The sequence below is a fragment of the Rhododendron vialii genome, chromosome 10a (genome assembly GCF_030253575.1).
Source record: "Rhododendron vialii isolate Sample 1 chromosome 10a, ASM3025357v1".
Lineage (NCBI taxonomy): Eukaryota > Viridiplantae > Streptophyta > Magnoliopsida > Ericales > Ericaceae > Rhododendron > Rhododendron vialii.
The window spans coordinates 5,322,445-5,335,161 of record NC_080566.1 but is presented as its reverse complement, the minus strand read 5'-3'; the positions used below and the strand labels follow the sequence as shown (position 1 = coordinate 5,335,161).

The 12,717-nt window shown below is 39.7% G+C and overlaps 2 protein-coding genes across 7 annotated transcripts; both read left to right on the top strand.

Annotated features, from left to right (window-relative positions):
• Window positions 1–2,230: 2,230 nt before the first annotated feature.
• Window positions 2,231–9,516, top strand: LOC131302263 (exocyst complex component EXO70E2-like). Its single transcript, XM_058328805.1, has 2 exons — window positions 2,231–5,094; window positions 9,385–9,516. The coding sequence occupies exon 1, from the start codon at window positions 2,863–2,865 to the stop codon at window positions 4,990–4,992; it is 2,130 nt and encodes a 709-aa protein (XP_058184788.1). The 5' UTR covers window positions 2,231–2,862; the 3' UTR covers window positions 4,993–5,094; window positions 9,385–9,516.
• Window positions 5,940–11,735, top strand: LOC131302255 (putative disease resistance RPP13-like protein 1). Of its 6 annotated transcripts, none has more exons than XM_058328792.1 (3): window positions 5,940–10,036; window positions 10,857–10,912; window positions 11,458–11,735. In XM_058328792.1, the coding sequence occupies exon 1, from the start codon at window positions 6,081–6,083 to the stop codon at window positions 9,951–9,953; it is 3,873 nt and encodes a 1,290-aa protein (XP_058184775.1). In that variant the 5' UTR covers window positions 5,940–6,080; the 3' UTR covers window positions 9,954–10,036; window positions 10,857–10,912; window positions 11,458–11,735. The 6 variants fall into 6 exon arrangements, with proteins under 6 accessions (XP_058184775.1, XP_058184771.1, XP_058184773.1 ...); XM_058328788.1 differs by having other exon boundaries at window positions 11,359–11,735; XM_058328790.1 differs by having other exon boundaries at window positions 10,821–10,912.
• Window positions 11,736–12,717: the final 982 nt, after the last annotated feature.

Genomic DNA, 12,717 nt, shown 5'->3' with positions numbered 1-12,717 from the left:
TATCAACCATGCGATAATTCATAAACTGATTAACAAGAAATTTCTTACTTGTAGCGTCATCAGAAAGATACTTATCGTTAAGTGCATCCCAAAGTTCCTTTGCCGTCATTGAATTCTGATAGACGTCGAACAGTGCATCTGATAGTGCATTGAGAATGTGTCCTCTACAGATGTAGTCATCATTCTCCCACTTGCCCCTTTCACGGGCCTGCTCCATAGTTTCATCATCTGGATTTTTCGGTATCTCCGGACTCAAAGTAGTCAGAACATACACCACTTTCAGGGTCGTTAGCAAGAAGTGCATCTTCTTCTGCCAACGCCTGAAATTCCCACCTTCAAACCGCTCCAATTTCAGAAAGTCTTGTGTCATCTTCTGTAGAGACATCGCCATCGCAGAATACTGTCTTTAGATTGTTGGAAAATTGGCTATGTCGTGACTCGAAGTGTATTTCAGCATTTGTGGAGGTTTCGCCAACAGTTCAGAATTGCAGCAGCCAATTTTCCAACAATTGGGACTTTGAGATTGGATGGGCTAGTCTTCATTCCAAAGGTAGAGGTTTCAGGACATCGCTGCATAAACTGGGTTTGGCAGCTGCTGTTTATCACCTTTGGCTTGAAAGAAATTCAAGGATTTTGACCCAGAAGTATTGCTCTGCTGCTGATATTAATTCTGCTATAGTTGCTAATTAATGCTGTTGTTTGCAACGACTGGAATATTACTTCTTCCATTCTTAGCAGGTCTAGGGATTAAGGCTTCTGCCTTGTGTCCTTGTTTGTTTTGATTGGCTGTTTGGTCGTACTCGAGGATTTCTTGTGGTTGGTTAATAAAATTTTAAGTTACCCAAAAAAAAAAAAAAATTACCAGATTAGTCACTCAGGAATTAATCGACGTGTGGCTAAGCTGACTCGGATAAACTGAGTTATGAAAAAAAATCCCAACATAGAATGGCAAGGCTGATTTGGGTTATAACTTAATTAATCGACATGCAAGTAAGCTGACTCAAATACGCTAAGTTATAACAAAATTCCTCACGTAGAATGGCGTGGCTGATTTGGTTAATAACTACAAAGTCCACTTGGGAGGAAGTATAACCTATACAAATCAAGTAGAGAATTTGATGCAAGTGGAGTGCTAGTCCAAAGCACCATGTAGTCACTATAAGTGGTGGTTTCAAACCTCACCCACCTCATTCCCAAACCCTTGAGTTAGAGCATCTCCAATGGCCATTTGAGCAGAGAAAGCCAAATTTTGGCTTCAATGTCATTTGTTACCCTCCAATGGACAGGCATTTCAGTGGTCAAAAAATGAGCCATTTTCTGGCAAATTTGTCTTAATAAATGGCTATAGCCAAGCCACATCAGCAATTATGTGTTGGTACCTTTTTTTGGCTCAAATCTATGGGAAATGAATTTAAGTGATCTAAGAGCCTGTTTGTTAGCTTTTTAATCCGGTTCAATAGTCTATTTGCCCAGATTAACTAATCCGTGACTTGTTAATCCAGTACCTCCAACCCTGTTCATATATAATTAATCCCCTAACCCAGTTACACAATTATCCCTCCGTATCTCAAAACAAAAAAAATGTTTTACAATCGTCCAAAATGAACGAAGTTGAAGAGAGCCGTCACATTCCTCTCAAGAAAATCTCTTTTGTTCAAGTTTGATAGTTGTGCTATTGAACTTTTGTTTTTGATTGGCAGTGCTATAGAACTTTTTTTACGCAGGTTTCTTTATTGTGTTTTTATAAGTTCTTTGATTAAATTTTCAACTATTTTGGTGCAATGCTTTTAGTAACTGTTAATAACTAGTAGCCACAAAAATAACTTGGACATTAAAAGAACTTGTAAGGGCAAGTAAGTAAGTTGACACATTGTTTCATTATCTACCTAACTATCAACGAACTTGGATAATCTAGGTTTTGGTTTGGAGGCAGGAGGGATATATAGGGCAATAGTTGAGGGAATTTTTCCTCCAAAATGGAGGGTATATTTGACTTGTGTTTCACTTTTTATCAATTTCCATCCAAAAAATGAACGGAATTTTCAAGTAAGGGGGTTTAGTGATAACATTTGATAGATAAGGGGTGGAAGAAATGGATTTTATAGATGAGAGGGGTTAAGTAATAAAAAGTGATAGATGAGGGGGTGTATCTGATTTTTACCATAGTCTGAAGGATAAAATACTCTTAAAAAAAAAACTCCAAAACAGAGCATATATCTTCAACAAATCTAAAGCTTGAAACCTTCGAAAACCGTTTTCCTCAGATCATGTCTCCGAAAGGGTCAGTCTCTTTCTCCCTTCTTGTTCTTTCTCTACCCAATCGCTGCTCTGTATACCTATATTTTATACATGAGTGTATATAGATGTATACAGTACATGTTAGTATTGATCTTTTTCCATAAAGTTTATTCTGGGTAAATAGTTTTTCCACAAAGTTTTGTTTGGAATTGTACAAATTTTCAGCTCCTTTGATTCTTGCTCATGGCACTTTCGAATTCAGTTTTTGTTGGAGAAATTTACTGAACTACTTCTTTGGTTTTGCCCTTTTGAACCTCCTTTCTATTTTCTTTGATTCACTCTTTGAGAAATTGGGATTGTATACCTAGAACCTTGATGAATCTTGATTTGTTAATAGTAGAGTTCTAGTTGGATCTTGTTTGAAATTGTTTGATCCTGCGCTATATTCCTGATACCCTTTTCAGTGGAACTATTGGGAAATACCCAATTTTCCATTTGTCAAATTTATTGGAAAGAAGCGATTTGGCATCAATTTAAGAGGGTAGCCTTTACTTTCAAGGTTTTTTTGGGGGTATTTTTTAGGTTTTGGTTTTAGGGTTCCTGTTTGTGTAAAATTTATATGCTATGGAAGACTGTAAATCAGCAACTCCAACATTGGAAGGAGAAGAAGATTTAATTGCTGCTGCCCAGAAAATTGTAATAGCATTGGAAAGTAGCATGAATTTGACGAGTGATGCAAGGAAAATCTTGGCGGATTTAGGCACCAAATTGTCCTCCGTAACAAAACTTAGTGAAAACAAAAAGGAGGATGAGGAAGAGGGGTGGTTAGGTGAGATCGAGGAGCGACTAAATATCATCCAAGATAAAGTCATGAATTGGGAGGTAGAAGAGTCTATGATTTATGATTGTGGCTCTGAAGAAGCATATGATTATGTTAAGGCTGTGGATGAAGCCCAAAAGTTGACCGAAACCCTAGAGAGTTTGTGTTTGGATAGAGATGGTGAAGAAAGTGAACTTCTTCGTAGGGCTTATGATGTTGTTCACACGGCAATGGTGAGGCTTGAGGAAGAGTTTCGGCGCTTGCTGGTCCAAAAGAGGCAACTATTTGAGCAGGAGGACGTATCTTTTAGGTCAAGCAAAGAGGATGTTGAAAACAAGGGGTTGGTTATGTCTTTTTGGGATGAACCGTTTGTATCTTTGAGGTCAAGCATAGAGGATGTTGAAAACAAGGGGTCGGTCTCATCTTTTTGGGATGAATCAGTTGAGGACTTGGTTGAGAGGGATGGTCTAAGCAGAAGGATCTCTAAGGATTTCGTCATCCATTTGGTCCACCCATCTGTGATTCCCCCCCTGAAATGCATTGCCAAGTTGATGTTCGATTCAAATCATGATCAGGAATGCAGGCAGGCCTTTATCAGTGTCCAGAAGGATGCCTTGGACGACTGTCTCTTCATGCTTGAAGTGGAGAAACTGAGCATTGAGGATGTGCTTAATATGGAGTGGGGTGCTTTGAATTCCCAAATCAGAAGGTGGATTTGGGCGATGAAGATTTTCGTGCGGGTGCATCTTGCCCGTGAAAAGAGGCTGAGTGACCAGATTTTTGGAGGGGTTGATTTGCATAGTTCGATTTGTTTCATTGAGGCATCACAGTCTTCAATGCTTCAACTGCTGAATTTTGCCAAAGCTATTGCCAGTGGCCCTCACCACCAACCAGAGAAGTTGTTCCGTATTCTTGACATGTATGAGGTGCTCACGAATCTTATCCCCGATATAGATGCTTTATATCCTGATGAGACAGATTCTCATGTGAGAAACGAATGCCAAGATGTCCTAAGGCAATTAGGGTATTGTGTGAAGGCAACTTTTGTTGAATTTGAGAATCTTGTTGCCTCAGACAAATCTACAACCCCTTTTCCCAGAGGAGGAATTCACCCTCTCACTAGATACATCATGAATTATATCAATCACCTAACGGATTACGGTGAAATCCTAAATTTGATTCTCAAAGACTCTGGTAAAGAAAATACTGTTTCATTTTCACCTGATTTAAATCCAACTGAGGAGGATAATTCAAGTGGAAGGTCTAGTTTTTGTGTTTCTCCAACAGTTTCATTTTCACCTGATTTAGATTCAACCGAGGAGGATAATTCAAGTGCAAGTGCAAGGTCAAGTTTTTGTGTTTCTCCAACGGCTCTACACTTTCGATCCCTCATTTCAATTCTACTGTGCAACCTTGATGATAAGTCCAAATTATACGAGGAAGATTCCCTTCGCCACCTTTTCTTGATGAATAACACCCATTACATGACTCAAAAGGTCAAGCATTCTGAGCTAAGAACTATTTTAGGGGATGAGTGGATTCGTGAGCACATTAGGAAATTCAAACAGCAAGCGATGAATTATGAGCGAGCCACTTGGAGTTCAATCCTGTCATTGCTAAGGGATGAAGGGATTCCCAGTTTGAATTCTGTGTCGAAGACTCTTCTGAAAGAGAGGATGCAGGGCTTTTATGTCGCGTTTGAAGAGGTTTACAAGATCCAAACGGCGTGGTTAATCCCAGATGACCAGCTCCGGGAGGATCTGCGAATCTCGGCATCAGTTAAAGTGATCCAAGCTTATAGGAAATTTGTAGGGAGACATTGTAGCAATCTCAGCGACAAGAGCATCAAGTATAGTGCTGAGGATTTAGAGAGTTTCTTCTTGGATTTGTTTGAGGGATCCCCAAGATCATTGCACAGTCGCCACAGGAAGTGATGGACGGTGAATGAGGTGAGAGTTATCCTGTCAAAATGGGTCTCTCTCTCCCCTCTCTCTCTCTCTCTCTCTCTCTCTCTCCAAACAAAAATGGAAGTATCTGTAATGTATAAGGCTACAAGAGTGTTCCAATGTTTAGTACGATGTTGTATTCTTTTGCTTGTGATAATATAAAAGGCATTTGCCATATGCAGAAAGTGTTTGAATTTTGTACTAGCTGGCTTTGTTTGCATCTACTTGCCTGTGGTTTGCTAGAATTCCTGGACTGTGTACGTTAAGCTTAAAGAAACAAAGAGAAAAAAGGGAGTTGTTTTTTAACTTAATTACCACCACTGTCCCAAAAAGATCATCCTTCACGCAAAACGAAAACTTAAAAAAGAGGGGTAATGGGTGGAGTTTAGTTTGGTTGTGAGTTTAGACCCCCTGCCGTCATATTTTCCATCTATATTAACGGAGGTGTATCTCAAACGCCTCTAGAATGTAATTTGAGTCGGTCATAATGTATTAAATAAAGAATAGAGTATATCTATAAAAAAATCATCTCGATCAGGCATCAATAACCCAGTAATCTAATTTTTAGTAAATTCAAATTTGAAATTTTAATTTCATAACAAAATCCATTCGACCATGAGCTTTTCATTTTTTGATTGACTTGAATTTTGGCATAAATGTAGTCCTCGTCAAAATTTACAATATCAATGGTTTGGATTCAATTTTTGGTATAGAAGATGGTCTGGTTAGATTTAAAAAGAAAGAAGAATCAAGGGACATGATGAGGGTATATCGGTCTTTTAATGTTGTATCCGTTAATATGGATGGAAAACATAACGGTAGGGGGTCTATCCGCAAATTTTCAAAACTACGGATAAGTTATGTGGTCAGTTTTGAATTATGAGGGAGTATCCGCATATAACATAACCACAGTTGAAGGTTGACTTTGCCCGTTATTGAAATAACAGTTGAAGGTTGCAAAGGCTTCCATTGAGCAAATCAATCTTGGTTTCTTGCAGAGTCTCTATTTCCTTTCTTTTCGATCATAACATCTTTACCCTGTCTGCAAAACCAAAAAAGAGAAAAAAAAAAAAAACATGGCTGAGGCATTGGTCGGAGGGGCAGTTCTCTCTGCTTCTCTTCAGGTGCTATTAGATCGTTTGGCTTCCCGCGAGTTCATAAACTTCTTCCGGGGCCGAAAGCATGACGGAAGGCTCCTCAAGAAGATGAAGTTGAAATTGATTGGACTTAACAAGGTGCTCAACGATGCAGAGAACAAGCAGATTACGGATCAAGCTGTGAAAGACTGGTTGGACGAGCTTAAAGATGCTGTCTACCACGCTGACGACTTAGTGGACGAGATTGCTACCGAGGCTTTGCGGTGCAAAGTGGAAGCCGAATACCAAATCAGCCCAAACCTGCAGGTACGAGCTCCAATCTCGACTTCCACCGACTCATTTGACTCTGAGATAGAGTCCAAAATGGAGGAGATGATTGATCTATTAGAAGATTTTAAGAAAGAGAAAGATGAACTTGGTTTAAGAGAAGTCGTTGAACAGAACTGGTCTCACAGGTTCCCGACAACTTCTTTGCTGGATGAATCATGTGTTTACGGAAGGGAGAATGACAAGGAGGAGATAATGAAATTGTTGCTCTCAGATGGGGAAAGAAGTACTGCTTTTGATGTAGTTCCGATAGTGGGGATGGGTGGGGTGGGTAAGACCACCCTTGCTAAACTTTTATACAATGATGGTAGAGTGGATGAGCACTTTTGTATGAAATCATGGGTTTGTGTGTCCGATGTATTTGATGTTTTAAGGGTCACAAGAACAGTTGTCGAGGCAGTCACTGGGCGGGCTTCTGATGCAAATGACCTAAACTCTCTTCAGGTCAAGTTGAAGGATTCATTGAGTGGGAAAAAGTTTCTTATTGTCTTGGATGATGTTTGGAATGAGAACTATGACCAATGGGACGTCTTGTTGGATCCTTTCCGATTTGGAGCATACGGGAGTAAGATTATCGTTACGACGCGCAATGAGAGTGTTGCATCTGCCATGCAAACAGTTCCTATTCATGGTTTGCAGGTATTACCAGAGGAAGATTGTTGGAAGTTGTTTTCCAAACATGCATTTGGGAAGGGAGATTGCAATGCACATCCAAACCTTGAAAAGATTGGTATGGAGATAGTGAAAAAATGTAAAGGTTTGCCTTTAGCTGCAAAAACACTGGGTGGTCTTTTGCGCTCCCAAAGAGATGCTAAGGATTGGAATAATATACTGGAAAGTGCCATATGGGAATTATCAGACGAGAAGAGCAACATCCTTCCAGCCTTAAGATTGAGCTATCATTATCTCCCCTCCCATTTAAAAAGATGTTTTGCTCATTGTTCCATATTTAATAAGGACTATGAATTCGACATGAAGGAATTAGTCTCAACTTGGATAGCAGAAGGGTTTTTGGAGAAGCCCAAAAGTAATAAGACAATGGAAGAAAGAGGCTATGAGTGCTTCGACGAATTGCTTTCCAGGTCATTTTTTCAGAGATCAAATGCTAAAACTTCTCGTTTTGTCATGCATGATCTTCTTCATGATTTAGCTGAATCTGTGGTTGGAGATTTCTATTATAGGTTAGACGATGGCAAGCCACACGGTATTTCTGAAAAGGTACGTTATTTCTCGTATGTTCGAGGTCAATTTGATGGCTTTGAAAAGTTCAAGGTAATTAAGGACGCTAAGTATTTAAGGATGTTCCTTCAAATAGATCGTAGAACCTATGGCCAAGGGCGGTTGAGCAAAAGAGTTTTGGATGAGATTTTGTCAAGTCTAACACACTTACGGTTGCTTTCTTTGCCGAGATATCAGATTGGAGAGTTGCCACATTCAATTGGCAATTTGATGCATCTACGCTTTTTGGACCTCTCCAACACCCTAATCAATCATTTACCTGAATCAGTTTGTACCCTGTGTAATTTAGAAACACTATTGTTATATAATTGTCATCTCCTTACAACCTTGCCAGCAGAGATTGTAAAACTAATTAAATTGCGTGTTCTAGATTTGAGTGGAACTAACTTGAAAGAGATGCCAATGCAAATGAGTAGGTTGAAAGATCTCCAACAATTAACTGCTTTTGTAGTGGGAAAGTGCAGCGGGTCAGGCATTAATGAGTTGAAAGAGCTCCATCGTCTTCGTGGAACAATCTCCATTTCAGGTTTGGAAAATGTAACAAGTGGCAGCAATGCATTGGAAGCAAAGATGAGGGAGAAAAAGCACATTGAAAAGTTAGCATTGGAATGGGGCAGCACTACCGGTGATTCACAAAACGAAACAGATGTACTTGAAAAGCTAGATCCTCACACAAATTTGAAGCACCTCGAGATAAAAAACTATGGAGGCACAAGATTTCCTCCTTGGTTGGGAGATCAATTATTCTGCTATATGGTGTCTTTACGTATGGAGAACTGCAACAATTGCTTTTCCTTGCCACCTCTTGGTCAATTGTGCGCTTTGAAAGAGCTTACCATTTCAAGAATGTCGGGAATAAGGAACGTGGGTCAGGAATTTTATGGAGAGAGTGGTTCTTTAAGAAAATCATTTGAATCTCTGGAGACTCTATCTTTTGAAGAAATGTCAGAGTGGGTGGATTGGTGTATATTAGATGCTGGAGAGTTTTCTCGGCTTCAAAAGCTTGAGATAATCAAGTGTCCCAAGTTGATCGGACACTTACCGAAGAAGGTGCCTTCTCTGGTGAGGCTTGAGATAAAGGCATGCCCAGAGCTTGTGGCTTCACTTCCGAGGACTACTTCTATACGTAAGCTAGTATTGAAGGAATGCCAAGGAATACAGTTGGAGTGGCAAGGTGTGTCTTTAGTCGAAACACTGCAGATTTCAGGTTTTGCAAATGAATTTGCAAGTGAGCTGTTAACACTAACTAATCTGAAGGAGCTGAAGGTGGAGAGATGTCCAAGACTTTCGTCATTTTCGGAACTAGTGCTCCAACTACCTAAGGAGATGAGCAACTGCTACGCGTCCCTCGAAAGGTTGACCTTGGATGGCTGTGAGAGTCTCATATCCCTCCCACTAGGTTTTTTTCCAAAGCTTCGGTATCTAAGAATTGAACAATGTATAATTTTTGAGACCTTGTTGATTCCAGACGGGATTGAGCTCCAAAATCTGCAGTTACTTGAGTCCCTTTCCATCATATTCTGCAATAATATGGTCTCTTTTCCTCGTGGAGGATTACCTGCTCCAAAGCTGTCTTCTTTATGGTTCCAGAGTTGCAAGAAACTGGAGGCTCTGCCAGAACAAATGCACACCCTCCTTCCATCTCTTCAGCAGTTATCGTTATCCGATTGTCCAGAAATTGATTCTTTTCCTGCAGGAGGTTTGCCATCCAAATTAGGTGCTCTTCATATCTGGAATTGCAAGAAACTTGTTGGTGGCCGGAGAGATTGGGGTTTGCAAACACTTCCCTTTCTTACAAGCTTTTTACTGGAAGGTGAATCTGAAGGTGTGGTGGAGTCATTTCCAGAGGAGGGGTTGCTGCCCTTGACTCTGGAGTCGCTCAGGATCCAAAATTTGCTGAATCTCAAATCACTGAACGACAGGGTCTTTCAACTTCTTGGCTCTCTCAGAAACATGCACATTTCGAACTGCCCTCAGCTCAAATCCTTGCCAGAAGAGGGGTTGCCCTCCACTCTTGTATCACTCCACATCCAACGTATGCCAAATCTCAAATCACTGAACAAAAGTGGCCTTCATCTTCTTGGCTCTCTCAAATACATGCAGATTCGGCACTGCCATCAGCTCCAATCCTTGCCAGAAGAGGGGCTTCCAGCTTCCCTCTTTGAACTGCAAATTCAGGGCTGTCCATTGCTGAAACCTCGTTGCCGCAGGGAGGAAGGAGCAGACTGGCATAAGATCGCTCACGTCCCTGGTATAAGTATCGATGGTGAAACCATCTTGGACTGAGTCTATCTCGGTCCAAAAGAACGTTAGGCGTTTTCTGGCTTTGATGATATGTGACCAGGGAAAACCAAAGCTTCCCACCTCAGGTATTTGTTTCTGCACTATATAGAATACTTCCAAGAAAAATTTGACCTGTCATTATCCATTCCATTCATCTTCTGATTCTTCTCTTATTAATTCTGCAGCTAGCCAATATTAATTTCTCAACCATTTCTCTTCTCTCTTTTTTTTTTTTTTCATGGATTCATGCATTATAAAAATTGGTATAACACTACTCGTTTGGGATATCCAAAACTCTTGCATTTTTTATGAAATTCTCTGTCTTCACTTTTTCTGAAATCTTGTAGATCTATATATCTTTACTTTTCAATTCCAGTAGTCAAACCAGAAGTGTAAGTTTTCTTTGACAAAAGTTTTTGTTTTTTTCCCTAAGCATGACGAAATCCTGAAAACTTGAAATTCATTTACAAAAGTGATGGTGAATTCTTCTATAAGATATTTCCATGGAATCATCAAAGATTGTCGACGGTTAGATCGATCCGTTTTTTTGTGACGTATCCAATTGCAAGTTTCTTTCTCCTGGATATAACACAATCGGCGACATTGGCCTTGGTGCCCATTCGAAGATCGTTCGGAACCGCAGTGCCATTTGAAACTCATGTTTACAAGCTGAAAAATCAGCACCAAATACATGGTGATTAGGCATGAGGTGGAATATTAACATGAAGAAATTAGATATAGTAAGCATTTCCTTGTTAATTCTCTTACATATTGAGTTGTTTGCCTGTGAAGTTGGTGCTTGTTTAGGCCAGAATGTTAAATTCTTTTTCAATGTCATGCAGTTCACTTCTTTTTTTTACTTCGTATTAGGCGATGACCGCAGCTCTCCAATGTTTTTATTTCCAGAGTTCGAAAGTCAGCTGACTGATAACAAACAGACAAAAGCATGTACAGGAATGCAGGTTTGATCTCCCATCTTTCTTTTAGAATGTGCGCTTTGTATTCTTTTCTGATTTGGGAAATTATCTTTTTCAAAATAGAGATGGGAATGTTGACAAGGATATTTTTTTTCAAAAGATAGAAAAAAAATATTTCTAAATTTTATAGATCAACGAAGAATCGCCTTTTCAATTGGTCCTATGGTGGTGCATTCCATATGGTTAAATGCTGAGCTACACAAGCCTAATTTTTCTGTAGAAGAAACCTGAACGTCGGGCTGATTAACGTATTAATGCCAAGAAGTTTGCATTTTTCACTTGCAATTGTCCAAATTCATAGTTCCGTTTAGTTTCCTTTTCAGAGCAAAATGTTATTTTGTTGCATCATGTTCTATCATAAACTAGTTGGTGCTTCTGTAGAACATCTTAGCTCCTGTATATTTCTCTAATTCAGTGGTTAATTTTTCTAGTTGGCATTCTACTCAGCATAAGCTCTTGAAGCATCACAAAATCTCAATCACGTACGTGGCTGGTATTGATAAAAGCTTACGTGTTACGACTTTGCTCAGGCTGCATTGCATGGCTTCCAAGGCGGGCGGATCTTGGGTACTGGGCCAAGATCGTAAGGTGCGATGGAAGATTGTTTAGGCCGTGGTCGGATTATGACTGCATGGAGGGAAGCGTTCGTATCGATTTGGCATTACATTATTGTGATCAAAACAGTTTTTTCCAGTGTGTGACATGAGGCGAATAAAGTTTGCTATATCAATCTGAGGTGCAACTATCGATATTATTCACAAATTCAGTGACATTTTCAATTGGGAGTTCTGTTTTGGTCAATCCAATTTCTATGAGCTAGAGAGAATGTGGGTCAAATCTTTTTTTTATTTCAATTTTTGCAGCAATTGTACTGTGGCGGCCCTATTTGAACGTTAATGTTCAAATGGCATAAACTCGCTTCGAAGGCACACGTTAAATCTCTCTCAGAGCATCTCCAATGCATCTTTCATTCCTCTAAATTTTCATATTTTACTCTTCTAGAAAGGTGGAAAAAGGTGGTTTGGAGAATGTATTTGCTCCAATCTATCCTTCATTCCTACATATATATCTTCCTATTTTGGTCCTCCAAACCTTTTTCATCCTCCAAATTTGCCCTGCAAAAAGGTGTTTTCATAGAATAAAATATGGAGATATGGAGGATGCATTGGAGATGCTCTCATAATACTTGTGTTCTCTCAATCTCCTCTGCCTGGGGAATTTTGTACAAGGTATACTCGATATTTAGGTAGAGATGGTCAAAGATAATATTTTGGTGGATTCAAATAACGGTGAAATAGATATGGCTCTTAGCTCATCTGGTTGTTTAGCAAGCATATCTGCACACCCATCTGCTTCCCGTTGCACTTGTCAAACTTCATACACACTGCATAGCTCCACCAATCTCTTGCAATAACCACTTAACTGGTGATTACTATCGTTTGGGGAGTTGAGAAGCTCCCTAACATAACCTGCCTCACATTCTACTTCAATATTTTGGATATTAAGATCCAAGACCTTGTTAAGAGGACCCAAAGTTCTGCCCCAAGAGCTGAGCTGCGCTGAGCTAGTTCTGCAATTCGAATTTAAATTTTTTTTTTTTTTTTAATGTTATGCAGCAACCGGTATATACCGACCAATGGATACCGGAACTTTGAGCCTCTGCCACGATTATTTGTGGGTTATATCAGCCTATATTATCCGAAAATGCCGATACATGCCCTATGACCATATCAAATATGTACTCCGATATTGCGACTATTGGAAAGACTAATTTGGCCTAGTCTCTAGTG